General features: G+C 40.3%; 2 protein-coding genes across 8 annotated transcripts; one reads left to right on the top strand and one right to left on the bottom strand.

Annotated features, from left to right (window-relative positions):
* Positions 1-14,947, top strand: pdk3a (pyruvate dehydrogenase kinase, isozyme 3a). Of its 5 annotated transcripts, none has more exons than XR_009770819.1 (12): positions 1-353; positions 4,579-4,720; positions 4,827-4,898; positions 5,436-5,620; positions 5,725-5,814; positions 9,596-9,673; positions 9,917-9,993; positions 10,116-10,217; positions 10,304-10,411; positions 10,533-10,646; positions 12,455-12,670; positions 14,404-14,947. XR_009770819.1 is itself a non-coding variant. In XM_061713767.1 (12 exons), exons 1-12 carry the CDS (start codon positions 251-253, stop codon positions 14,418-14,420), a joined length of 1,209 nt encoding a protein of 402 aa, XP_061569751.1. In that variant the 5' UTR covers positions 1-250; the 3' UTR covers positions 14,421-14,947. The 5 variants fall into 5 exon arrangements, 2 of the variants coding, with proteins under 2 accessions (XP_061569751.1, XP_061569750.1); XR_009770818.1 differs by having other exon boundaries at positions 12,455-12,693; XR_009770817.1 differs by having other exon boundaries at positions 12,455-12,735.
* Positions 14,943-26,874, bottom strand: pcyt1ba (phosphate cytidylyltransferase 1B, choline a). 3 transcript variants are annotated; one of them, XM_061713769.1, is made up of 8 exons: positions 26,662-26,874; positions 21,014-21,113; positions 19,151-19,267; positions 18,899-19,050; positions 18,575-18,653; positions 18,337-18,479; positions 16,784-16,972; positions 14,943-16,639 (listed from the first exon to the last, which is right to left on the bottom strand). In XM_061713769.1, exons 1-8 carry the CDS (start codon positions 26,722-26,724, stop codon positions 16,421-16,423), a joined length of 1,062 nt encoding a protein of 353 aa, XP_061569753.1. In that variant the 5' UTR covers positions 26,725-26,874; the 3' UTR covers positions 14,943-16,420. The 3 variants fall into 3 exon arrangements, with proteins under 3 accessions (XP_061569753.1, XP_061569752.1, XP_061569754.1); XM_061713768.1 differs by having other exon boundaries at positions 14,946-16,645; XM_061713770.1 differs by lacking the exon at positions 26,662-26,874 and adding an exon at positions 24,252-24,405 and having other exon boundaries at positions 14,954-16,645.
* Between the last annotated feature and the right edge of the window lie 380 nt (positions 26,875-27,254).

Here is a 27,254-nt window from a genome sequence, read left to right as displayed (position 1 = left end):
ACGGTGATGAGCTGACCTGATACAGAAATGTAGACCCAGGAAGCCGCATTGGGAGCTCTTTGTGTCTTAACCTGTTGTCTTATGGACATACATTTCTGGCGTCGTGTCGTGTCCTCCGTGGACGCTGGAAATGAGGCGGTTGGTGACAGAGAAAGACTGTGTCCGCCATCGGTCCCGGGGATGAGACGCTGTTGTTGTTTCTGATCACTCTCTCACGCCAGAACAGAGACATCAGCGTTAAACTTTCAAAATGAGGATCTTCATGTCTCTGCTGAAAAACACCAATCCCAAAATCGAGTATTACTCCAGATTTTCACCGTCACCGCTCTCCATTAAGCAGTTTTTGGATTTTGGTAAGTAGCCACTTCAGAAATGTAAAGGAAAAAACGTGACGTGACGCAGAGCCTACGGCGTAGGGGTGCGCGTCGCCGCGTATCTCCTACGCCGTAGGCTCTGCGTTAGTGTAACGCGGAAGCATAAATCAGCCTTTAAAGACAGCAACACCAGAGCGGCCTCTCCTAATCTTTTGCCAGTATTACCAAAGGATACTGTATATTTCATGAGTGTCACATGCAAACCCTGGCTCGTTATTAATAGAAAAAAGTCAATCAAGCCCAGTTGAAAGCTAATACTGAGTTATGATCACATGATCAGATGTGACATTTAAATTGACTGGCACAGAGCTCCAGGTCTGCACAAGCAGCAGCATGCACGCTGACATCCCTGCATATGTTGTGCTGTTGCATGATTGTTTACCATGGGAGCATGTACTAGCACATTTCTCTGTGCGTGCAGGTGTTTTTACTAGAACCGCAGAGCTACAGTTGCATTGGAGGGTAAACAGACCTGTTTTCCAGCTGCTCAGTAACTATTACTTAATCTGAACAAGTTGCTTTCAGTCTCATAGGATTTAATCTTGAAATGTACACTCAGTGTTTTGAGTTTAATAAAGAGAAAGATGCCACATTTCTTCTTCTCCTTCCCTCCAAAGTGCACTAAGCATACCAGACTCAGACATGAGACTCCAAACACACGATGACAGTTATTAATTGGATCCTGGTGCTGGTCTCAAGGATTTTCTTAATCCATCACTGATTAAAAGCATGTCATGTCTGTTATGTAATTCGTCCTCACAGCTGTGAATTGGGTGAGAGCAACGGGAAGTGTGCAGAACTTGTTTGTGTCTGGAAAGCAGTTGGCCCAAAGAGAGGACTTGTACGCGGCTCGTGTTTCCTGCTCTCACACAAAACTGGGATGTGGCCTCTTAGGTTCCACATTTTGCCGTCTAACTACAGTATTTTCTAATTTATAACCCTTCCATTGTCTTAAAAAAAAAAAAAAAAAAAACGCTGGGTAAGTGTTTCTTTGTAGCTGGAGCCTTTGATTTTCCTGGATCGTTTACGTTTTAACTTCTTTTGGAGCAAAACTTTAACTGTAGGAGTCATGAAGTCGGTCATGTGGCACCATGATCTGCATGAAAAGATTCCCATGACACTTCCTTTTTCTAGGAGCTGAAAGAACCTGAAAGAGGCAGATTTTCTCTGTGTGTCATGGTTTTCTCTGCTGAGGGTTAAAAAGATTATCTTGTACACACGAGAAGCTGGGCCATGTGCACGGCGTGAACACAGTGTCCTGTAAACCTCAGGTCAAGTTAAAAGTGGGAAAGATGTTTTGATACAGTAAATCTTTTCTTCTACCTAAAATCCCTCTGAAGTTTCCTTTTTTCTTTTGCCTCTTAAGATTTGTGGTAGTTTGCATAAACTATTAAAGCTCATGTTTACAGACACATGCAGCTACAAGCAGACAGCAGTGCCTTTTTAGGTGTCATATTAAAGGTTGGATATTGAAACCAAATGCACTTTCCAGCTTGTGTTCCAGCTTCCATTAGGTTACTTATAGAATTCAGTTGAGGTTGCTGGATTTGCTTTTTATGCCACCTTTTGAGAGTAGCATAAAAAGGTTTTTTTTTTGGCAGCAGAAGTTAATTCTGACATTTAAGTTTACATATTTTAAATTTGCATAATCATGTTTCCTTGCATTCCTTTTGTTGTGGAAAAACTGGTTGAAATGCTCTTTAATATGTTATTTTCAACCAGGTGAATATCCAGGCTGAAACTGAGTTTCTAAATAACCAAGACTTGAGAGATAATTCAGTTTTCAGTGGATTTAATTAAGCAGTTGCATGCAGGCCCAGAACATACATCAGGCGTCTCGATGCAGAATATCAATGAAACCAAGGAAACATAATCTTTTTTAAAGCATAAATGATGATGACGTAAGAATGATGATTCATTCTTACGATTCTGGTAAACAAAACATTGTTAAGGTCGTTGGTTTTGACTACCAGTCTCTGTACACTTAGGCCAAAGTGCAAGGCTGAATTTTCCATCGCACCTTTTCTGCCTTTTATGAACTGCTGTCTAAAGTGGTTTGTTTTAGCGTCCGTCTGTTTAAGAGATCTCTCCCAAATAGCTATGCGGGATTTGATTGCTCAGAAAATTGGTAATTCCTTATTTTAGAAGCACTATCCATCTAACTTCCAGGTTGAGACCTAAGATTTGTTGCAGCTCCTCGACCGACCACTAGAAGCTGGCTGCAAAAGCGAGTCACTTCATTGACTCCCATGTTAAAATGTCCAACTTTAAAACAGAATTAAACATGTTTACAGCCCGGTTAAAAAAAAAAAACGATTTGGTTTCAATTGTTTGATTTCACATCTATGACAACTCTGAGGGTGTTCTTTTTTTTTTGTACCATGCCAGGAGAGTTTATATAAAGTAGTACATTTTTTTCTAATATGATTGATTGACAGTTGCCTCAGCCAATGACTAGGCACTATCACTTCCTCATCCCTAATCGCCATGGTAATGCTCTTAGTGACGTAACCGGCTGGTTGTACTAACCCAGCGTCGGCTGAACATGGCAATCATTTTTGATTTTGCCATCAAGTCAACAGTCAACGGTTTATTCTGGTGTAAACGTCTGCTGGCAGCTTTGCAGATATTTCGTCAGGGATCTTTTGAAGGAGCTGGTAGCCAAAGTTAAATTTGATTGAACTGAATTGAAAGAAATAGTTTTCAATACTGCTCTTTAAAAACCAATAGGTCACGTGACCTAATGCTTCGTCCAATTGATTTCTATTGTTCATTGGGAAAATTGCTCTTAACAAGGCATTGTGGGAGTATGTATCATGGTTATATAGTAAAGATGCACAGATCAGGATTTTGAGGGCCGGTCACCAATAACCGATCTCCAAAAGAAGTATCTGCCGATCCGATATTGCCGATCACCGATCACAGCGTGAAATCCATAAATTCGTCAATATTGTTGTTTCATGTACACAACACTGACATTGCATTATTAGGTATAAAAATTAGGAGATGAGAAAGTATCATGAACTGTTTTATTTCAGGCTGAGGCAATATTTCACCCTTTAGAGACGACTTAGACTCGGCTTACAAAGAGTAAGTGTAGCTTACTAGCTTCAGCTTTCCTGCGGCGGTTTGTTGTTGTAAACGTCATCTGATCGGCCCGCTTTGGAACTATTATTTTCCGATCTCCAATCAAAACCGATAGGGCCATTATCGGGCCGATACCGATCGGTTGCCGATCGATCGGTGCATCTCTATTATATAGATCAGTAAAATTTGAGACACCTGGGCTATAAACAAAAGCGTTTAAGCTTTGGCCATGTCTGCAATTGCAGAACAGCAGCTTACTTCAAAATTGGATTATATTTGGTTATTGGATGCTTTGGGGGGCAGCACGGCTGCTGGTGGTTAGCACTGTTGCCTCAAAGCGAGAAGGTTCCCGGTTCGACTCCCAGGCCCAGCGGGGTCTTTCTGTGTGGAGTTTGCATGTTCTCCCGTGCTTGAGTGGGTTCGCTCTGGGTGCTCCGGCTTCCTCCCACAGTCCAAAAACATGCGTAGTAGGTTAATTGGTGATTCTAAATTGCCCGTAGGTGTGAGTGTGTCTGGTTGTTTGTATGTACCGATATGTGGCCCTGCGATGGACTGGTGACCCGTCCAGGGTGTAACCCCGGCCTCTCGCCTGTAATGAGCTGTGATTGGCTCCAGCAGACCCCCGTGACCCTGCTAAGGATAAAGCGGGTATAGATAATGGATGGATGGATGCTTTGCTGCCTGTTTGGCCTGGCTCAGACCTTCAGATGTTTGTAAACTAATGCTATGCAAGTGGTTACGAAAACACCAGATACTATGTAATAGTAAAACTTATCGTTTGAAAATGGTGTACTGTACTTATGTTTTTGTAATTTGTTGTACTTTTTGTAGGACTCGTTCCAGTGCTATCTCGGTGGTGTTGCAGTGTCATTTCTCAGAAGTAACACATACTCCTTTAGGATGAATACTGCGATGACTATGGGTGCGCCCCGAGCTCTGGCACTAAGGTTTATAGGTCTTGATGTGACCGCTATCTTACACAATGACTAATATGTTAGAATAATCGAGGCATTGGGCCGTTCATGGTTGTGTGGGCGTTGGAGTGAACTGTAAACTGGCCTCTGTCAAGATTAAACCTTATCAAATGTTTATTTTTGTTTTTTTTATCTCCTCTCAGGAAGGGAAAATGCCTGTGAGAAAACATCATACATGTTCCTGCGTAAAGAGCTGCCAGTACGGCTGGCGAACACCATGAGAGAGGTCAACCTGCTGCCAGATAACCTGCTCAGCCAGCCCTCCGTCAGACTGGTCCAGAAATGGTAAGCAGTTTTCTCTGTACTGGTGCCAGTTGATAAGGTTTATAATCATGGTATTGTTAAGAACAGTGCATAAAAGTTGACTTTTGACCTCTGTTTGCTATGTTAGGTACATGCAGAGTTTTGTGGAACTGCTGGATTACGAGAACAGAAAGCCAGAGGATCCTCACACTCTGAATGAGTGAGTGGATGTTGCATTCATGGTAAAATGCAATGGTGTTTGCTGTACGCAGAGTTGGGTTTACAGAGAATACGTGCACTTTTGTCAAGCAGCAATATGTTGCGTGCTGGCTTTAGAAGCTGCAATGGAAGAGTTACTTCAGATAATTGCATCAGTGCACATAGATGACTGCTGGCTGCTCGGGTAACAGAGTGTGTGTATACCATAACAACGACTGTTTGATAAATAGCCATGCTGATAAACACAAATAAAGGAGGCTGCTTTGACTCACAGTTGGGACCTGTTTGCTTGGTGTGCACATTTCCAAGACTTGTTTAGTTCAATGGAAATTAAGACAAAAATACAAAGATGGTTATCATTTCCTGAGCATTTTGAAACTCTGTAATGATAGAAAATTAATGGAAGGATTTGAATTATTTTGGATTACATAAATATGTGCATACATGGGAATTACAATGAGGCAGCTTTACTGACGATCTCTGCATGTTGGTTCGGTTGTCTGTCTATGTTTGAATGTTTAATATAATATCTTTTCAGCTTCTTGGAGCTCTTGATTGAGATCCGGAACCGTCACAACGATGTGGTTCCCACCATGGCTCAGGGGGTTATAGAGTACAAGGAGAAGTTTGGCTTCGACCCCTTCATCAGCAGCAACATCCAGTACTTCCTCGACCGCTTTTACACCAACCGGATCTCTTTCCGCATGCTCATCAACCAGCACAGTGAGTCTCGCATGTATTTAATTTGTATCCCTGGCACCGAGTGTGGTTGAGCTACTCTGATCTGTCACTGCAGTCAAGTGTTATTTCCATGCGTTTGTGTTCAGCTCTTCTGTTTGGTAACGACACCAACCCGGCACATCCCAAACACATCGGCAGCATTGATCCCAACTGCAGCGTAGCAGAAGTTGTGAGCGGTGAGTTTAACAACTGTCATTTGTTTTTGTAAGTGGGAGAATATGTTAAAGATATATTATTAAATACCGTTTTATCGATTTATCTTGCACACAAAATTAACTCCTTGCTATGCTGTAATTCTGGGTTAAAGGCAGGGTAACCAATGCTACAAGATTGTTGTCTCATTCAATGAATATATCTTAACCATCCATTGGTTGCTAATCTTGTGACTGTTTAAAAAGGAAAATGCAACCAAGACTCTGCAGCCATAATAAATATTGTTCCAGCCGATCACCAATAGTAGAAGAGTTCATGCTCGTTGACAAGAAGTGGGGAGGAAGGTCGGGGTGCGGACCTTTTGGGAGCATCCGTGTTTTCTTTTAAGTGATAGTGTGGATAAGGTCCCTCCAGATGAACCCAGGTAATTTTATCTTTGTATGTGAACAAATTGTCCCTTCTGTTTGCTGCCAGGTTGTCACAAGTCTGTACAAGTTCATTATTAATATTGCACAAACTACTGACAATAGATGCAGAAAGAATGCGAGTTCATGGCCTCTGCTTCCATTCAACTGGACTGGGACTTAAATATTTATGACAAAATAGACAAGAGTTAGATACAGAGACAACAAACTCCTTCTTTTGTCTCTTTGGACAGTATTTTTTTTGATACCAGTAGATGACTTATACAGACTGATGTAACAGTAGCAGAAGGGCATTCCTGTAAAAATAGTTATTACACTTTTTGTATACATACAAAGTTAAAACTGCCTTGGTTCATCTGTAAGGATGCTATCCAGACTATCACTACAGTAGAATTATGTTTTTGAGTCTTAACAAAGGCTTCAAAGCATGCTGTAAATGCATATTCACTTCTATTTCTTGTCACTTCATTTTGCTCCCTGAAGAAAGCTTTAACTCTGGAATATTCCTTTAACAGATGTGATGTCTCTTTAAGTTGGAAGTATCCCATGAGAGTTTCAATTGTGGATTCTTTGTATGTTGGATCTATTGTGTTTTGCAATCCTTTGTTTTGTTGTGACTGGAAATGGTGTTTTTAAATTGTTTTTTTTTTTCACAAACAAAAGTAAACAGAAAAGCACACTTAATAGTAGAATGGCATTTCCTCATGATGTCTTCTCTGTCTGTCTCCAGTTCTGTTTTACGTATTCCAAGAACTGTGTTTGTAGCTATTTACGGGAAAAGATGCATGTGCTGTGCAGACAGTGCGACTTGGTGGGTTGCTTTCAAATTTCTTCCAGATGTGGAAATGTAAAGTGCAGACTAAGAGGCCTAACACGTGAATAGCTCAGCAGCGCACCAGATCGGTCAAGCACTGTGATTATGCAACATAATATCAGACATTACAGTTGGGAAAAAAGTAAGAGTTAACTACATTTCATCAGGCATCGCATCATGCATTTTTTTGCAACCTTAAAAAAATGTAAAAAAAAAAAAAAAAAATCTGAATATCAAAGAAGAATTAAGGTTTGTCCACAGTGAATAGTAACTTAGTGGTTTTAGCTCCTTTAAAAAAAAAAACTAAAAAAAACTTCCTTTTTTTTTTTTTTATTCCACCTTCAGCTTTTTCACCAGCTTGTTTTTGCTTCGTCCTTGCCAGAGAAACGTCCCCGGTGCCACAGTCTGCAACAAAAGCCCAACCATGATTAATAGCAGTTCATTTTACTGTATGTGTTCCTGCATTCTTCACTCGTTGAGGCCAGAAAAATCTATTTCTACCTCAGTGGTCTACATGATTTGTTTCCAAAATGTGTCAAGCATGTTTGGATGTTAATTTCCATGTTTAGATCGGACTTTTATGTGGTTCGTCTGCACAGTCTTCCAAAGCTCCCCGAAGGTCTTTAAATCAAAGTGGGTTTTTATTTTAGCTTTATGTTTGTCGAAATCTTTTCATGATCCTCTAGAATTCCTCCGCTGCTGATTAGTGTCATTTCCTAATTATTTTATGAACTGATAAGATTGCAGTCAGATAAGACAGCTCTTTCCTTTCCTGTTGTAGCCTTGACCTGGTTGCCCGTAGCCAGTGCCACCGATCAATCGGGCTGATCGATCAACAGAATTTGTAGTTTTGGAATTCCCATCAGCGTGGGTTTCCTAACGATGTCAGATATAAGCCGTAGTCACATATTTTTTTTACTCTTTTTTTTGCTCATACTTTGTAACAGAATCTTTTTATTCATTTTTTACTGTCCCAACCTTTCAGGGTAAAGACGTTTTGACCAGGAATGCAAAGCCTTTTGCTTCTTGCTGTATGAAACCTGTTTCTTTGTTAACGGGTCTGCTTTGGCAATGCGTTGCAGAAGTTTTCACCTCCTTTGACATTTCTTTCCCTATAGTTTTTTTCCCGATAACCCAACATTTAAATGATTTTCTGTGGGTTTTCGATCATTTGAGGAACTTGCTTAGTGATGCTTTCACATCAGACGTTTGTATACCTGTAGCAAAAAGTAGTACACTTTATTTTATTAAGTAGGCTTGAGTATAAGTATAGCAGTTAAACTACGGACCATGTACCTGTAGTGTACTGGAAAGTATACTAACTTAATACTTCTTCAGACTAAATGGGCAGATTTTTACGTTTTATAAAAGTATACTTTAAATACACTTATCTCTATACTACTAGTGTACTAAGTATATACTTCTAGTCCACTTGTTAGTGTATTGAAGTATACTAATGATAATAATGCAATTGAGCACACATACGATGTTCTTTTAAACTCCAGAACTATATGAACTTGAACATGCAGGTTTATAACAGATAAGACCTCAAAGTAAATGTGTGGAGTGAAAAACATTTTTATTCTGCTAATTTTAAATGTAATCACGAGTCAATGACTTGACCTTATTCTGTACTTGGATCAAGATGTACAAAGTATTAGTACTTGAAAGTACAAGTAAAAGCCTTAAAGTATATGTGTAAGTTGTAGCATTAATGTACTTAGTCTTCAACTTTTATTTATTTTCAGTATAAGCCAAGTAAACTCCACTTATACTATTCTTAAGTATATAATATATAAAATAAGTATACTTGTAATACACTTAAACACATTTATAAGAAACTACTTTTTGCTCAGGCTATGTAACAACACAGTCGTTTTAGGTAACGGCTAGCAATTAATACTTCCTCATCTGTAGTTGTCATGCTACCGTGTTTAGTGAAGCGACCAGCTGGTTATATTAACCCAGCGTCGGCTAAACGTCATTTTGGATTTTGTCGTAAATTCAACATGTTAAACAATATATTCTGCTGTACATGCCTGACAGCAGCTATTTCTTATATTTAGTTGAGGTTCGGCTGAAAGAGCTGGGATCAAAGCTAACTTTGATTGATACGGGGTGGGCGTGTCCCCATGTCAAAACCAGAAACCAATGGGTCACGTGACAGAATGCCTCCTCCATTGTTTTTTACAGTCTGAGATATCTGACGTGACGTCAGAGCCATCCAAGCCACAGCCATGATGGAAAATGTCTTCTTACCTCTGTCAAAACTGCTCATATATGGACATCTGATTATGCACTGAAAATATTTCTCCACTGACATCCTGAGCGTCTCTGCTGTTTCCAAGAGCTGAAGTTGGGTTTTTTCCTCCATCTCACACACATGTACTGTACATTGTGATAGTTTTTAAATCGCTCCAGCCGGATGGATCCATAGTTGCCCTGTGAGTGAACCATGCAGGGATGGAAACTATATTAGTAACAAACGACGGAAAGCCAAACATAAACACTGAGCACGCTCTGATCGCTGTGTCCTGACTCATGTTATTATGCCTCTTCCTTCAGATGCCTACGACACTGCCAAGATGCTGTGTGAGAAGTACTACTTAGCGGCTCCCGAGCTCAAGATTGAAGAGTTCAACAGTAAGAGAGTTTAGTGCTCTTGTGCAGTAACCCGTGCATCACTGCTTTTAACCATTTGTCCTTATAATCAGCCACACAAAACAGCTGTTGTGTTACTCTCTTCAGACTAGACTATGGCTACAACTCTGGACTCCACGTTTAGCCATGTGATGATTTGAGCTTCAAAGTCTCAGCTTCCAAAACAAACCCTATTTTGTGTGTGCTTCTGTTTGCGCTACATTTTTTCATATTTTTGTCTTCTAGTGAAGGCTCCTAAAAAGCCCATCCATGTCGTGTACGTGCCGTCGCATCTGTTCCACATGTTGTTCGAGCTTTTTAAGGTGAGCAGAGCAGCAGTAGTGTTTATTATAACCAGCTCTGTGCTCTTTGAATATGAGAAAATGTCTGTCTGGATTCCCACGGGGCGTAATTGATCAGTTCTGGGGGGGTCGGGTGATTGCAGAACTCGATGAGGGCAACAGTGGAGCTTCATGAGAACAGTAATGAAGGATTACCGCCAGTAAAGGCGAGACTCACTCTGGGTAAAGAAGATCTCTCAATAAAGGTAAATTGACATCCACATATCCATCATTATATAAAAATGTAGTGGTGTTTGATGTTCTGTCTTCCTCTTCACCATCTGCCTTTAAGATCAGCGACAAAGGTGGAGGAGTTCCTCTGAGGAAGATCGACCGTCTGTTTAACTACATGTACTCCACTGCCCCAACGCCGAGCTTTGAGCCAGGAGCCGTCCCGCTGGTACGCAAGTTCAAAACCATTCAGTGTTGACCGTGGTGACAATAACCTCCTTCAGCTCATGTATTTTTGATAAATGCCGAGACATCGGAGTTACTAAAGTTCTCTTTTCTTCCTCTTACAGGCTGGTTTTGGCTATGGTTTACCCATTTCGAGACTCTATGCCCGATACTTCCAGGGGGACTTGAAGCTCTACTCGATGGAGGGAGTTGGCACGGACGCTGTCATCTATCTGAAGGTAACACGAGTCTGCCAAACGGGGCGTGTTGTAATGGTCCGTCTCCCTCTGAAAGCGATCGCACTCAGCTTTGTTACTCAGCTTATTCAAGGCCTAAATGGGTATTTTGACCTTTCGGGAAATAGAGCCAATTATTTACGTGACAATAATTTACTAATTTGGCAGTAATTATGTGTTGATAGTAATATATATATATATATATATATATATATATATATATATATATATATATATATATATATATATATATATATATATATATATATATATATATATATATATATATATATATATATATATATATATATATGTGTGTATGTATATATATATATATATGTGTATATATATATATATATATATAGGGCTGGGCGATATATCGAGATTTTAATATATATCGATATATTTTCAAACACGATATGGTACGAGACAATATCGTTTATATCGATTTAAAGAAAAAAAAAAAAAAAAGTTTTTTTTTTTTACATTTTTTTTTTTTTAATGATTTTGATATAGCTTATTTTGTGACAATTGACTTGAATGTTTTATTTGAGATTTGCACAAATGTTTTGTTATTTGCACAACTGTCAACCTCAGTGGAAAAGTCTGCCTGTTACTGTCTACATTGTATTAATTACAGTGTATTTTAATTTAATTGTTATGCAGGAAAGGGATATTTGTTTTATTTTATTTAAGAAGCATTTTTATTCTATATATGCAGGCAGTTTATTTTTATTTCATTTGTTTTATACATTTTGATATTGTGCAGACTTCTGTTAATAAATGTACCTGTGTGACATTTGGCACGAGGCTTTGTATTAAAACTGACTGTTTTTTTAAGGGTTTGCCTAAGAAAAAAATGAAGCTAATAGAGATGCTATGCTATAATGCTTTGGGGGAAACCCCAATTAAGGCACAGAAAAAATATCGAGATATATATCGAGTATCGCCATTTAGCTAGAAAATATCGAGATATGACTTTTGGTCCATATCGCCCAGCCCTATATGTATATGTATATGTGTATATATATATATATATATATATATATATATATATATATATATATATATATATATATATATATATATATATATATATATATATATATATATATATATATATATATATATGAAATATCTTGGTCATGTGATCACAGACCAACTGACAGATGACGAGGACATATATCGTCAGTGTTGTATGTGAGAGCAAATGTATTGTCACGTAAATTCGGTTGTTGTACTGTTGGAGTGAAGTTGACTCTGTTCAAAATGTATTGTTCACCTTTGTACACTGCACATCTGTGGTTGACCTATAAAAAAGCCAGCCTTCAGAAACTACAAGTGGCATACAATGATGCTCTGAGGATACTGTTAAAAAGGCCCAGATGGACTAGCGCAAGTGAGATGTTTGTGAGTGCTGGAGTGAACACACTGCAATCTGTTTTGAGAAATATAATGTACAGGTTTATTTGTCGGTTAAATGATTCTGAAAATCAAATTGTTGTGGTACTGGTGAACATTATGTACAGTGCCACACGCTGCACGTCTCAGTTTTGGGAACACTGGTATAAGTGTCTCTTAAAATGAGTCATTAAACTATTTTTTATCTTTGTGTTTTTTAATCTTTTTTGTACTGTGTATCTTTTGATTGTATTTTTGTATGGACCTTGAGTCTGGAATAAAGCATATCTATCTATCTATCTATCTATATATATATATATATATATATATATATATATATATTTTTTTTTTTTTAAAGATAAGAGATAAGAGTTTTACTTGTCTTTCATGTTTTGTGTCCTCGTTTAAAGGCTCTGTCCAGCGAGTCCTTTGAGCGGCTGCCTGTCTTCAACAAGTCAGCGTGGCGGCACTACCAGACCAGCGCCGAGGCGGACGACTGGAGCAATCCCAGCAGAGAACCACGCGATGCCAGCAAGTCCATATACAAAGCCAACAGATAACTCTGCCCGAGCTGCTATCGTAGCCCTCTGCTGGGATCCAAAGTGGCGGCACACTGCGTGGAGCATGTATGCTGAAATGTTGCCCTTGGGTGAAGGATTTATTATTGCTTTTTACATTCCACTCGTTACAGGTTTGTTAAGGTGGAATCCCTTTGACTTAAATTTGTACCCAATGGCAATAACCTTCATCAGCGTAGCTTTCATTGTTGTGACTCACAATTGAGTTTAAAATGAACCTCGTCTTGATCGTACAGTAGATCCCCCGGTGTTTAACTCCATTCATCAATGACCGGTTATTTTGGTGAATCTTGACGTTAAATTGACTGCGTAACTGCCAGCCCTCCCTCCGTCTCCTGCAGTTTGGCCCGCCTCAGCTTTGCTGACTAGGCCGTTGCTCCCTGTGGCCGACTGAGCTGTGCACTGCTGATTGAGTGTCCTTCTCTCTCACCAGGAGTAAAAGCTTGCGTTCTGTTTCACCTCCTGCAAACGTCTGCCGAGTCGGGAGGGTTTTATGTTTCAGTGCAAATGCGAGGAGCGACATTTTATTTTCAACGTGGTTGAACCACATCTAGGCCAGTGTGCCATAAATATGGCGGAGATCTCGTTTGGTTGCACTCTTTTTCTTTGATAGTCAGGGAAAATGAATAAGAATAATATTTATAGATGAAAAAATAAATTCTAGCACCTTTTTGAAAAGATAGAGGAAGCAGTGCATTAAAAGTACACATCTTTTAAAGTACTACAATTCAAGATTTTATTTTGTCATAGAGAGAAAGCTTTACTTGTGGAAACTTGAGGATTATTTGATGTGTTTGAAAAGCTGATTGAAAGTTTATGTGGAACTGTGGACAACACTTGAGGAGGGAAAGGATAAAAATGAAAGTAGTAGTAGGAATATTTACATTTTGATGTTTGGCTTTGCTGCCCAACTACAGACCTTAGACTGATGGTACCCGCTCAGAGCCCAAATGAGCATCTTGTAAATTCTTATGACATGATCAGATACCAGCTTGATCTGCTGAGTAGCTTTAATCCAACCAGCAAATCCTCACAGAATTTTATGGACCTGTCGCTTCATGTCGCGAACATTGGATCGGTTGTTTTTTGTTTTTTTAAACATGCTTCTGTAAACCTGTCGTGGCGGATAAATGACAAGGCTCACAGCTCGGACCTGTTATCCTAACTCTCCTTTTGGTTTTGTCAAGTCAGCCTTTTACCTAATTTGTACTTTCAGTCCTCTGAATGAGTTTGAACAAAGTTTATACATTTTTAAAAATGCAATCATGAGTGAAAATGAATGAGTTGGAAGATGCAGCTAAAAAAAAAGGAGTTTAATTGTTGATGATTATTGTTGTTGATATTTTTATTATTTGCAATTGTGCAGACTGCTTACTTTTATTTTACCCAATGATTTTTCAATGAGAGCAATGGAGACACAGTTGAGTGTCTGGAAAAGCTGGCAAAGGCAAATATGGTGAACCACTTAAACTTCCTTGGGTACTAAATTGTGGATCAAACTATCCAGGCGTACAGCATGGACCATATCGAGCTTTATTTTTGTGCACTTTACTAACTTTGCATGCATTTGTCTTTATTCAAAGTGCTTCTGTTGCTTTGATTTCAACAAACCACCAAGAACTAATAAGAAAGTCACAATATCAACGTAATTGTTTGTAATTGCTGGAAAAAAAAAGACCAGATTTTAATGAGGTGTGGCCCAAACCTGGTCCAAAGAATAAAATCAGTTGGTGGGGAGTTTTCTCAATCTGAAATGATTTCCTCTTTCTCGTCTCCTTTAGCTTCACCGGTGAAATGAAAGAAGAATTCAGTATTGACAGCGTCCACATCCTGTAGCTTCTCCGCTATTCGGCCTGTCTGTAAGATTCCATCATTTCCAATGACTCTGAGAGCTGCCAGCCTCCCCAAGTGATACTCTGTGACGCACCTGCTGCAACGGAAGTGCCCTGTTATAGAATAGCCGTTGATGTGGACGTAAACGTGTGGTCTCCCTGCAGGCCAGGCTAGAAAAATTAAAAAAAAACAAAAACAAATCACATCTCAATTTTAAAGACTGAGGATCTTTCCAGCTCAGCAGTTGTTCACCTGTATTCTTGAAGACTGTGCTTATATCTCAGAGAACATTACACCTATAACTAAATCTAATTTTGATGCCGTATATACAGTGTGGAGTGATCACTGTGTTTTTCCATCCTGCTGAAATGATGTATTTGTGTGCATGAACTGCTCATTGTGGAGGCAGCCATGCAGCGACACCCACTAGTGTACCAACTGTACAACCTGACAATAAAGGAAACTGCTATTTGTGATCCATCCATCATCTTATCTGATTCAAACAGTTGGAATGCACTCTCATTGTTTTCCTCTTAAACATTTTTATTTACATGTCAAGCTGTTTGAACATTAAAAATAAAAAAATGACATATATTCCCAAAGTTTTATAGTGCAGACTAACATGTAGAGCTTAAAAGGATATTTAGGTTTTTTTTCATCACATTATGCTGTTTATCGTCAGTGTGGAAGACTGGTCCGCTTTGGCCTCTTATGGATGAGCAGAACTTGAAAGCACATTTCTGATAATAGCAATAAAACATCAGGGTTAAAGTTCAGGCTTCCGACAACTTTGACAGTTCACCCAGAGAGCTTACATTTTCTTATTTTTCCATCAATTTGTCAAATGTTCAATGACGGTGGACGTCATGTTCCAAACCGTCAAAGAATGTCTGATAAAGCATGGAAAACTGTAAAAAGATAACCATTTTCATTAATTGGTTCCTTTGAGGGGGTAAAGTTTGCAACGCCAGCTGGACGGTCTGAACAATTCGTTGCTTTTACGACCTTAGGAGACAGCGGTTGCACTTCCTTTTCAAGTGCAATCTCAAAAACTCAATTTACATTCAAGACGTACGTCTGAAGGCTGCTTTGTGTACCTCATCACAATCAAAAGTTGTGTATAAAAAAAAACAAAACAGGGATTGCACATGATAGCTGCAGTTTTAGCCTCGTGGGGTAATTTTATTAAAATTAATTCTGTCATCAATTTAAAACAGAATTTAGTAAACTCCATCAGCGTTCAGTTGGACAGTCTTTAAAGTATCCAGTCAGCATGCGGACTTGTAGTTTTCCCTTATTTATCTGAGAAATACCTTTTAAAAAGCACTCGTTAGTATCAGTGATGAGTAAAGTTATTTTTTCTTGATCTCCTTTAAGCTAAAACGCTAAAAACTAGAACTAACTATGTGTTTAAGTGCCAAAATGTTATACATAGTGTCTCTGCTGCTATTTTAGGGGAAACATGGTCTTATTTCTAATTATCATCTCATGTCAAATCTGTTCCAGTAACTTCCCGGTTGTGGTATTTATGACAAAACTTGGCTTCTTAAAGAAATGGACACTCAGACATAAGTAGACAAAAAGCAAAGCAGTGATATTGCAGGAAGGCTGGTGAGTCTCTACCAGTGTTCTACCAAGCAGATCCATTTAAAAGGTACAGTAAAGGATTCTGGTCCGTCTGAAATGATAAACTACTCAAGACTTGCAGAACCCCCCCCATCCTCCTCTTCTGGCCTCTTCCTTTGGTCTGCTTGGTTGCCCAGGCAACAGAGACTGTGATGGCTTCTTACCTTTCCCCCCCCCGTTCACCGCCAAGCCTTGCAGATGTGCAACGTCTTTGACGTGAATCCGTCTCCGTTTCCAGCCAGTGTTTGCAGGAGTGCGTATGTGTTTTAGTGAGGAGTTCCCGGGCAGTGCACCACGTGTGAAATGGGTGAGATGTTTTTTAGGCGTTAAGAAATCCATCTACTTCTCATCTTCATCACCTTCACTCATGCTGCTTATGGAGGCGGACGCCCCTTTGGGAGACGTAGGGGGGGAGGGCCGCGCGCTGTGCCAGCGGGTGGGGGGAGACGGAGGAGAGGGGGAGCGCAGGGGGGACAGTTCGCGGGGAGGACTATTGCAGGGCGACTCCCTGGGGGACAGCGCGTAGGACAGCATTCGACCGCTGCGTTCCTGAAACACCTGTTTCTGTACACACGGAGAGAGAAGAGTCCAAGTCCAATAGACGATAAAACCTCCAGCTTTGTCAGTACATACTTCAACATATTCAGTTAAAGAACGAGCGAGATTATTAATATTTGCACCATTAAAAAGAAAATGACTTACCCACGTGCCATCAGGTCCAAAAAGTTCTAAAAAGTTGCCAATAAATTCTCTAGATTTTTCTTCCCATTTCTGAATAAGGTCGTGACTCTTCTCCTCCACGCGGTAGACAAAATGTTTGCTCTTTTCCTCGACTGTGCGAACCTTTTCCTTCATGCGATCCACCTGGTTCTGTAGCCGGTACTTTTTCTCCTGAGGAGATGGAATGTCGATGGAAAAGCCATTAGAAGCTGTCACGAATGAAAACACAGCAGAAGAACCAGAACAAACATCCAGTCCAGGTTTTTCCATGCAGGAGCAGCGTGAGGATCATTTTCCTCACACCTGGTTGCATGGCAGCTGTGACACCTTTTCTGATTCCTTCAACGTGAGAACAACACTTATCACGCGCTAATACGAACAGTTTTGAATTATGGGGATTTTTGCTTGAATTGCTTATATCTTTATCTTCCGCGGTGAAATACAGTCTGATTAGACGGAAAACACAAATTTAATTTTACTTGCTTAGTCTTTATCGAACAAATTTTTACAAAAATAACGTCCCCAAAAGCTATGCTGAGCTGTGTTTTCCAAGGTAGAAAGTGAGACTGGAAATGTGGTTTATGGATCTGGCTCTTGATTTCTTTAAAGGTTCAAGAAAGACTTGTTAGTCTGAACGATGCTCCAAATGTCGCAGCATAGTTCATGCCAACAAGTCCAACCCAGTTGGAGTCTAATCCAACAGGGTTTCAGGACCTGAGAAGAAGCTTTACAGAGATGTCAAAACCTCGAAAGGACTCCAAGGAGTTCTACAGACCATAAATCTACAAAAAGACAAACTGTCTACAGAAGAAAAAAGTACGAACTGTTGCTATTTTCGCCCATGATTGAGCCGTCCGCAAAGATCATATGTCATCATACGTCATACATCATAGATGAAAAAGAACCAAAATCTCTACATCTTGCAAATATCTTCATGCATGTCTCCATGGCAAAACAGCAAATAACACTTGTGGAATAATGTATTGTCGAAAGTTCAGATAAAACCTATTTGGCAGTCTGGACCAAATACCCACGCTGACACATTATCCCAGATAAGAAGCACGGTGGAGGGACCATCATGATTTGGGTGGGGGGGGTCGGTTTTGGAGTGGTCAAGTCACAGTCCTGAAATCAATCAAACTGTTAGTGGCGTCACCTGAGTACGGCTGTTCAGCCAAAACACGGCAGGTACTTCCATTAAATAAAACCATTTTGTAGCAAACGAATAAGAAGAAGCTCTTCCTGATCAAATCTCATGAGCAGCTACACAGTTCTGTGTGTTAGCAGTTTTACTTCAGATTTCCAGCCTTCAAATGACTAATGGATCAATATGATGAATAAATACATGCATGTGTGTTTTAGTTCGATCAAACCATTTTTTTTCCTTGTTACCGTTAAAGCATCCCGTGAATAGCAGATCCATCAGAAGTCATGTTTTTACAAAAAGAAAAAAAAAATCAAATCAAGGCTAAATCGATGCTCAGAAATAAAGCAGCTGCAGCAGATCAAGTGTGAGGAACTGATCACGGTCTTACATTGATGTAGCTGACGTTAAGCTCCTTAGCCGTGTAACCACGCTGGAGGTTGCGTCGGGCGTAAACGTCGTAGTCTCGGACAATTCTGGTTATTATGTCCGAGGTTGAGATTCCCTCTGTCCGCTGGGTGGGCACGAACATCCCTGACAGGCACACATAATAACAACAAATATAACCTAAAAAAACTGACCGAGGGAAATTTTAAAATGACATCTACGCAATGGCATTGCGCACCAACCTGCTTCCTTGATGTGTTTATAGACATCTTCACTTCCAGCTGAGGAGTACGGGATGTCATCATGAGCCACAAAATCAATCTGCGAGACAAAGGAGACACTGTTTTAAGAAAGATAAGGGTTTGATCATAAACATATCACTCCCTCAGTCCATATTCACAATACCAGAACAAGTTGTCCAGTAAGATAAGATTTTCCACTTAAGAATATTTAAGGAAAACATCAACTAACAGACTCATTTACATGGATTACTTCATGTTTGTGAATAATTTTACTCCCTGGAAATGGCTGGTTTGTGTCAGTGATGTGAACTATTAACCACAAACCTTGTGTGTCTCGAGGAACTCAGGCGTGAGAGTCCAAGGTGCGTCTCTCAAAACTTCGTCGACGTAGCGGCAATGTCTCAGCGCTTCATAGCGTTCGTACTCCGTCATGACCGTGAAACCCTTGTACTTGTGAGTCAGCTCATCGCTGCACACTGTCAGGAGACAAACATGAGAAAACTGATGAGAAAATGCTTCAAACGCAATGAAATCTGATCAGTTGAGGCCCGTTTTTAAAAGTGAGGTCTGTCTTGCCTCCTACTATGAGGTAGGTGTTGGGAAAAAGGTTCTTGGCCTGCATGAGGGCGCGAGCGTGTCCAGAGTGGAACAGGTCGAAGATGCCGTCTGCATAGACGCGGACAGGCCGGTCCACTGAAAACAGACACAGACAAAGTGAACCTAACTGCAAGGTCAAAAACAGAAATACTGCTCAGGTTAATGTCCCAGTAAAAGAAAGTGAGCCACGGTGCACATACAAAGCCATCTCTTAAAAGAAAAGCAGATATAATGAATACACTTAAGCCTCTCATGTTCTGAACAAGCCAAAAAGCATACAGTATATCTCTCAGACTTCAGTGTGGTGCTTACTCATCTTAGACTCAATTATACCATTTACATGAGTGTTCCAACACATTGCGGTGATTCTTGGTGCTGTTTTTTGGTGCATCACACCACCAGAGGACGTTGACGTGCTTCTGCTTCTCCACCAGCGCCAAATGAACAACAGCTGGACACTGGGAAGGTACACACTTAGTTGAAGTGTGACTCAGGTTGAAAATTTGACTACTACTACCAGTACTCGAGTTGAGGGGGGATGAGGGGGGATGGCATCCCCCCTGAAATAAAAACGGTCAAAATCATACCCCCTGTAAAACTGCCATCCCCCCTTTCCATCCCTTATGTCATTTCATCAATGAATGTGGTTTTACTGCTATTTCAACATTTAGAGTCATCACCAGAAAAATAACACCAGAAAAATAACTTATTTGACAATTTTCATCTGTTTCAAGTAAATTTTCACTTGAAATAATAAGTAGAAAAATCTGCCAGTGGGACAAGATTTATCTTCTTATTACAAGCAAAAAAATCTTGTTCCACTGGCAGATTTTTCTACTTATCTTAAGTGAAAATCTACTTGAAACAGGTTAAAATTGCTATTTTTTCCAGTGATCAGTCTTGTTTTAAGTCTGAGATTTTTTTACTAAAATGAGACATTTTAACTAGAAATGAGACAAATATTCTTGTTAAGATTTTGAGTTTTTGCAGTGATCTATTTTACTTATCCTGTGAAGGACAGAGTCGTATTGATAAGTTCAGAAAAGTGTTTTTTATTGTTGTGTTTTGATGTATTTGATGTAAGCCCAGTGGATATTTAAAGCTTACCGAAGGCTGCATTTAACTGCTGCTATGTCATTCCTGCAGTATTTCTGCAGGTGTTTTGGTCACTGCTATTATTTGTAATATATTATATTATTTGTAATCAGCACAAATGATCCGTCCCCATATGATAAAATCCACCATCCCCCCTGATTGTTTTTTACAACTCGAGTACTGACTACTACTGTTATTTAGCAGATGCTTTTATCCAAAGCGACTTACATCTGAGACACACACACCATGGAGCAATTAGGGTTAAGGCCTTGCTCAGGGGCCCATCATCAATTGAGGTTGGGGAGTCCGTTAATCCTGCCAAAGGTGGAGGAATGTCTTCAGTTAAGGAAACTGGGTATTTCCACCTTTTTGTTCTAATAGAAACAATAAAGCACTGCAAAGACTGGCTTTTGCTTAGCAGTTGTGGCAATTTGTGTGGTGAATTACGAGAATATGTGTATATAAGGACGCACAGCAGCTGCTGCAGTAAATTTTGAGGCGTTAAACACATGATAGTTACAGTAACCGATCTATAAAAGGACCAACGGCTGAGGTGGTTTCAGTGAAAACAGCTTCAGAGGAAGAATTACAAGCTTAGGTAAAAGTAGTGTGTAGTACTGGGATGGTGCTATACTTGTGTATTCTGTACTACACTAGTAATAAAAGAAATAATATCCGGGTCGGAAGCAGGCTGGGTGGAAGGACAGTAAGGAAAGAGGAAAGCCCTGCTGGACGGAGGAGGTTTACCTGGGGTGCCTCGACGGGCCTGCGCGATGGTGAGCTTTTCATGAGGCGCGCGACAGTCGCAGCTGGTCTCCCTGGCAAAAATGGCGGGCTCGGTGAGAGTCTGCAACAGAGAGTGGCAAGGTTATCGACGTGAGGTGTGATGCAGACTGATGAAGGTTTTCCCAGCATCCCCAAAAACATAGAGACACACTGTCTCCATAGAAACGCCGTCATTTATTCCCAGGGTAGTTCACATTATGCCTCCCTTTCCATGCCCCTCCCAGTTACAGTAACCTCCATTATGTTATTGACCCCAGCTGATGCTCACGCTGCACTGAGACAAAAGAGTGGGAGACAGACAGAACTGCACTCACTGTTATTGATCACTGAGTGCGAGCTGACATTGAATTCTGTAAAGCCGACTGCATGTGTTCACAAATTAAGGAGTCAACCACTGAGCTGAAGTGTACAAAAGTGTGAGGAGGTAATAGAAAATCTGACTTTTTTTTTGCGTATTAAATTGGGATGGGTGAACATAAGTAACAGTGGGAGATCAAAGCGAAGGGCAAATAAGGACAAGGGAGATGAAGGATCTGTTGGATAGATTGTATCACAGCTACATCACACAAGTGCTGCAGCGTATGAAAGTCTGAAAAATGGAGTGTGTGTGCCATCTGTTGACTGCAGGGAGCAGTCATTGACTCTCATTTCCCACCAGTGTGAAAGGAACCTGCGCAGAGTGGAAAAATGTGGGAGTGTGAGAGGAGGATGAAAACATGGAAACAGAGGCCTCTGTGGATAAGGCGAGCACCTGACGTCAGTCTGACCAGTGAACAGCAATGTAACCAGAAGCTGCACCACACCAGGCTCGGTCCTCACGGCATGAATTTGGAAAAAAATACAAATATCACTGAAAACAGAGACATGGTAAGACTGAACGATGAAGCAGCAACCGCCCTGGTGCTCATGTTGACCTCAGGTATGCCCGGCTTTTCGCTCTGTTACCATCAGCCGCTGCATAAAAATACATGGAATAAAAACATTGATCAAATAGTAACGCCCAGTCTCTCCCAAGCCTCCCGGTGACATGAACACATGAACAATGCAAGGGTATGAGGTCCCGCAGGTACATTGGAGGTGGAATTGGGTAAAAAGAAAAAAATAGCTCAAACCAATCTAATGTTTATAGATATACTAAAACTGGATAAGGTTCATTTTGCTCTAAAACATCTGAGAGCGCCTTTATTTTGATTTCAATAGTAACCTTATTGGTCCGATCTGAGCAATGTTTAAATCACTCAAAAAGAAGACTATAAGTTTTATTTTCACCTTGTTACTTAGCCTAATATTTCTCAGAAATACATTCCCTCTGGCTTCTCAAACCAGTTTTTCATTTATAATGAAAATTATAAAATACTCAGTAACTCAGCTGTGTAAGCTTGTTTTTCTGGCTGTGAACGACTGCTCCCTAATCAAAGTAATATAATTTAATCACACGTAACTTTTGTAACATCCTGATTTGAGAAAGGACAGATTTTTACGGCAGTTTATTATGTTGTATTATGTTTTGTTATCATGATACCACTCTGTCGGTGTTATCAGTGCATATTATTGCCTTATATGAGCCGAAACCATCTGGTAGGTTTAGGAGGATATGGTCACCCACTCGTACTATAAATTCTCATGATCATGTCCCACATAGGCAAGCAAGAAACCATGCTCTGTACCGTAACCATAGCAATGTGAAAGAATATAATTTAGACCTCTAAATGATCTAGTGGTATGGTGACCTTGAAGTCACAGCAGTTTGCATGGCTGCACATACTGGTGGCATTGGTCCTCTTTTCCTTAATGAGGACTTGGTGGTTTGTTCAAACAAGAAAATGACTTTTTCCCCATTGAACAATATGTATATACACACATAATGCAGCAGCCTGGTTAAGAGCAGACTAGGTTCCTACTAGACCATAATATGGGAAAATATGATCCTTGCAGAACAGTATGACAACAAAACAACAACACCAACCAATCAATGGCTCTGTTAGGTAAGCTCAGGTTAAGAGTTTTAACATGGACAAATAAAAAAGGACAAGGAGACAGGAAGGTTAATACCATCTCTTTGTCTTTGTCTGTAGTTATATAACGTCAAGAGAAAAATCATATGGAAAGGTGAAGGTGGCTCTGTGATTATTATAGTATTATACACAAAGAAATTAAGTATTTGAACCCTAAACAATCCCAGAGGCAATGTCAAACACGCACATGCGGAGTGCCAACTGTGCCCTATAGCAATAAAACTACCCGTCATAAACATTAACTGACCCTCAAAGTAAGAGAAGCTGCAAGGTTGCTCTTGACATATTTGCATGAGATGCAGTCATTTTATTACACGGATATCTGGAAACAATCCAGAGGTGTTGGCAGAGGCCTGGAAAAAGGCAATTCATGCAGTGGACTAATTAAAAGTAAACCTATTTATTCAAACAGGGAAATAAGTTATAGGTGTTATTATTTCTGTAGCTGAAAGACTCCTTCCTCTATTTTTCAAACTGGTCATTAGCATTTTCCGGGTATATGAATTAGTTTGGAGCAACAATTTATCAGCAGCCACAACAGTCTTCTGAGGAAGCCACCTTATCGCCTGTAACCCTTCGGGAGCGGTGAGAGAGAAGCTATTTTGCACAGAGCAGATGGCAAAACATAAACTTTGTGACCAGGAGCGTACAGTACAAGGCCCTATCAGGGTGGGAGCATGCTAGGAAAATATCTGGCACAAACAAAGAACATCTGGCGTTAAAAAGGATTAAAGTAAAAAAAAAACAGAGTGGGCAGGAGCTAGCAAGGGCAGTGAAGGCAACACGGTTTCACACAAATACAGGCAATCTGGGGTGAAAACGTGTAAAATGGAGAGTTGGATAACCATAAATGCTAGCATGAGGAATTACAACAAAGACGGTACAAGATGCAAGAGACGCAGATCAAAGGAGATACATGTTCTCACTGCAGCAGCATCCCATCAGCAGGACATCCATGGTGTGTTTCCTCCTCTGGCAGCACATTCAAACCAACACACTGTCCACTCAGCTCCCCGAGCATCCCCCCGCAGCCACACGCTAGAGGATCTGTTTCATAACATGGGAGAAAGCAGGGTCTTTTGTTTCCCTACTACTTCCTGTCTCCTTCTCTCACACACACCCACACACTATACACACAGCAGGACTAAAAAAAAAAACAACCACCCAGGCACAAATGCCCCTACCGTCCGGGGATGAGGGCAGGTGTGTTCAAGCTCCTCCATTATTCCCAAAGACTCATGGGATGCAACTGAGGTCTCTCTGTTATGTGACTCAGCATCAGTGAGACGATGCCTCTCTCCTCCTCACCACTGTGTCTCCTGTCCTTGTCTCCGCCCACTGCCTGTTCTGTCAGTCCGGCTGCTCCCCACTCACTCTCCCTCCTCCTCCTCACCTCCCTGCTGCAGAAAACCACCCAGGAAAGATGTCTCCCTCTTTCGCTTTTGCTTAGTAACACAATCACACAAAGAAAGATGCGTGCCACGGTGTGTATATAGTCCATGGGCCAGGCCAGATATCGGTACCACTCAAGGTGACAAAACTTGCTCTTCATTTTTGAACATATCTATGTCTGTAGATGATATTTTGGTATGATAACCCTTCCTGGGTGGCAGCTGTGTCATATCAGCTCATGAAGTTACCCACCCCCTTCAGAAAACTACATTTTAGATGGTGGTGCATATCCTGGTTTAGACTCATGTACAGGATATCTGTCAATGTTTCACAATATTGTCTTTGGTATCATTTTAAAGGGGACCTTTTAAGCATTCATTCTAGCTAAGATGAGAATCTTTCGGACCAACATAGAGGTCACTGCAGCTCTTTAAACTATAAACAACACACATTTTTACACAATTTTCGCCTAAATGATATACTATATTTTAGCCCTGTGTCATCTAGGAACAATAGAGACACAAAATACAAAAACTGGAATACTCACAGGACCATAAGGATTCAGGAAATGTATAATATACCCCATAATATATCATTGTTACAGGTCATTGTGAGCCTTAAACTAGAAGAGTATCATTAGGCTCCTATGAAACTATAACAGCCACTACCAGGCTGATGTCACAAACTGGTCTTTATCATACAGGACAAAAAGGACATAACAATGAGATAAGGAACCAGCTTAGTTTTATATACAACATTATAAACATAACAATATTGTAAACAAAATGAACATCGTTATTAATGGGAATATGTCAAGATCTGATTATAGTTAGTCTATCAAGTTCTGTGTGTACTTAAGATAATGTTAAGAAGGTTAACCGAGTACAGAATCATCACATAATGTCACTCAAACTATGATACAGCTGCCACTCAGGAAAGGTTATCATACCAAAATATCATCTACAGACATAGATATTTTCAAAAATTATAAGTAAGTTTTGTCACCTTGAGTGGTATTGACAACAAGTTAAATTTTGGGCTCTGGCCCCTGGACTAATAAGCCACTGTGCTCTAAGAAGACCGACATATAGTGCTTTTAAAGGTAGATTTATTACATTTAAACAACGGGACCGCATTTACTGCCCCTCATTTACAAGTGATATTTATAACCCTCAAAGATCATCCGGTTACATTTTTTCAGGGCGGAGTGAGCCAGTGTGTTACTAGACGATCTTTGGTGATGGCAGCTCTTTCTCCATGACAACCACGGGAAAGAGGAGAGCGCTTCCAGAGAGGACCAATCAGAAAGCAGCTGGCACAGACCAGCAGCACAAGCATCGGTGATTGGTGTTTCATAGCAGACATTAAGCCAGAGACCATAAACCATACACTGTAGACTGGTCCGATTGTTTATGCCATCTGTGGTCCTGTGTTCTGCCAATCTTTGCTACCTGCCGAGAAATGCTACGTTGTGGTTCTGCGCATGCGCACAGTGGATTTTTCAAAGTTTGCATCATTTCTTGCACGATGTAAAATGGATAATATGGGATGTTGAGTATTTGATCCTTCAAAATACACTACCCATGACATGAATTGCATTACACTTTGTGAACATTATATGATAAAGAGAAAAAAAAACAATTCTATCGCTTTATTTGATATTCATTCAGTCATTGGCCTTTATTTAACCAGGCAGGTCATTAAATTCTTATTTACAACGACGGCCTGGCAAGAGGCAAGCACCACTTGGGGGAAAAAGGAAGTGGGCTAGGGAGTAAAACACAGTAAAATTGAAGCTCTGCAAAGGTAGAAAACCATTAGGTAGCATTTTTTGGGAAAGCAGCAGAAATTGGCAGAACAAAAAGGTTAAAAAAAACTTCATATCTATACTTTTAGCTTTCAAAGCCATTTTAAATACAGTTCTTTAACACATGTCAAAAGCGAAACTTTTTTGAGATGGAGAATAACCCTAAAAACTCTCTTTTCAACGAGATATTAGTTTAAAGTTAAGGGTAGTTTTTCCATGCCACTGTTTGGCTTAAGGCTTTTCTCCCACTAGGGGGGGGGGGTTACCTGCCATTGTTTATGTAATAATTGCTCGGGGGTCACATTCTGGGTCTCTGGAAAGCGCCTAGAGACCACTTTTGTTGTATTAGACGCTATATAAATAAAATAAAATTGAATTGAATTGAAGTGAATTACCTTGAGGGAACCTCTCCCACTAGAAAGAGGCGCAGCGGCGCAGCGGGGCTGCTGCCTCACCATCACTGACCGGTCGGGTCTCTGCTTTCCTACAGTATCTGGTGAGGAAGACGTGGTTTTATCCTGCTCAGCTGCAAAGGGCCGCCCAACTACAGTCCCGGAGATGTTCAGCTGCTCCGACTGCGGGGAGGATCCTTGGGGTTCAGGCCCGCATAAATCTTCTTCCTATTGTATCTGGGATAACGCGCTCAAAGAAACAGTGGGAGGTCAATAAGAGCGCGGATCATACACGCATGCTTTGTTTTGTTTACTGGAATGAATTAAAAAGTTTATGGATGCTACTTTATGCTCATGGGAGGTAGAAGTAGTATTTTTATACACATACATTAAATAAGATGTGGGAAAAAGGGACAAAACATGCTTTGTGTTTTCGTTATTGCTGGTACTGTAATGCCGTTGTGAACTCAATCTGGGACAGGAATCCATTGTGCCCTGTGACCCGCCTCGTTGCTATAGAAACCAATTTTTATGGAGGCACACAGGGCTTGATGCTGAGGGATAAAGAAATACAAATCTTAGATGGCCTATTATCT

This window comes from Cololabis saira, chromosome 22 (assembly GCF_033807715.1).
Source record: "Cololabis saira isolate AMF1-May2022 chromosome 22, fColSai1.1, whole genome shotgun sequence".
NCBI lineage: Eukaryota > Metazoa > Chordata > Actinopteri > Beloniformes > Belonidae > Cololabis > Cololabis saira.
Note: the sequence above shows the minus strand (reverse complement) of the source record. Positions and strands in the feature narration are given on the sequence as shown.

Excerpts from the sequence above, each read along its gene's own strand:
- pdk3a (XM_061713766.1), top strand. The coding sequence starts at position 251 with ATGAGGATCTTCATGTCTCTGCTGAAAAACACCAATCCCAAAATCGAG. Across the intron at positions 4,721-4,826 it reads GTCAGACTGGTCCAGAAATG|GTACATGCAGAGTTTTGTGG; the intron begins GTAAGCAGTTTT and ends TTGCTATGTTAG. Across the intron at positions 9,674-9,916 it reads CAAGATTGAAGAGTTCAACA|TGAAGGCTCCTAAAAAGCCC; the intron begins GTAAGAGAGTTT and ends TTTGTCTTCTAG.
- pcyt1ba (XM_061713768.1), bottom strand. The coding sequence starts at position 26,724 with ATGGTGAGGCAGCAGCCCCGCTGCGCCGCTGCGCCTCTTTCTAGTGGG. Across the intron at positions 21,114-26,661 it reads GTGGGAGAGGTTCCCTCAAG|ACTCTCACCGAGCCCGCCAT; the intron begins GTAATTCACTTC and ends TCTCTGTTGCAG. Across the intron at positions 18,480-18,574 it reads TAAACACATCAAGGAAGCAG|GGATGTTCGTGCCCACCCAG; the intron begins GTTGGTGCGCAA and ends TGTGCCTGTCAG.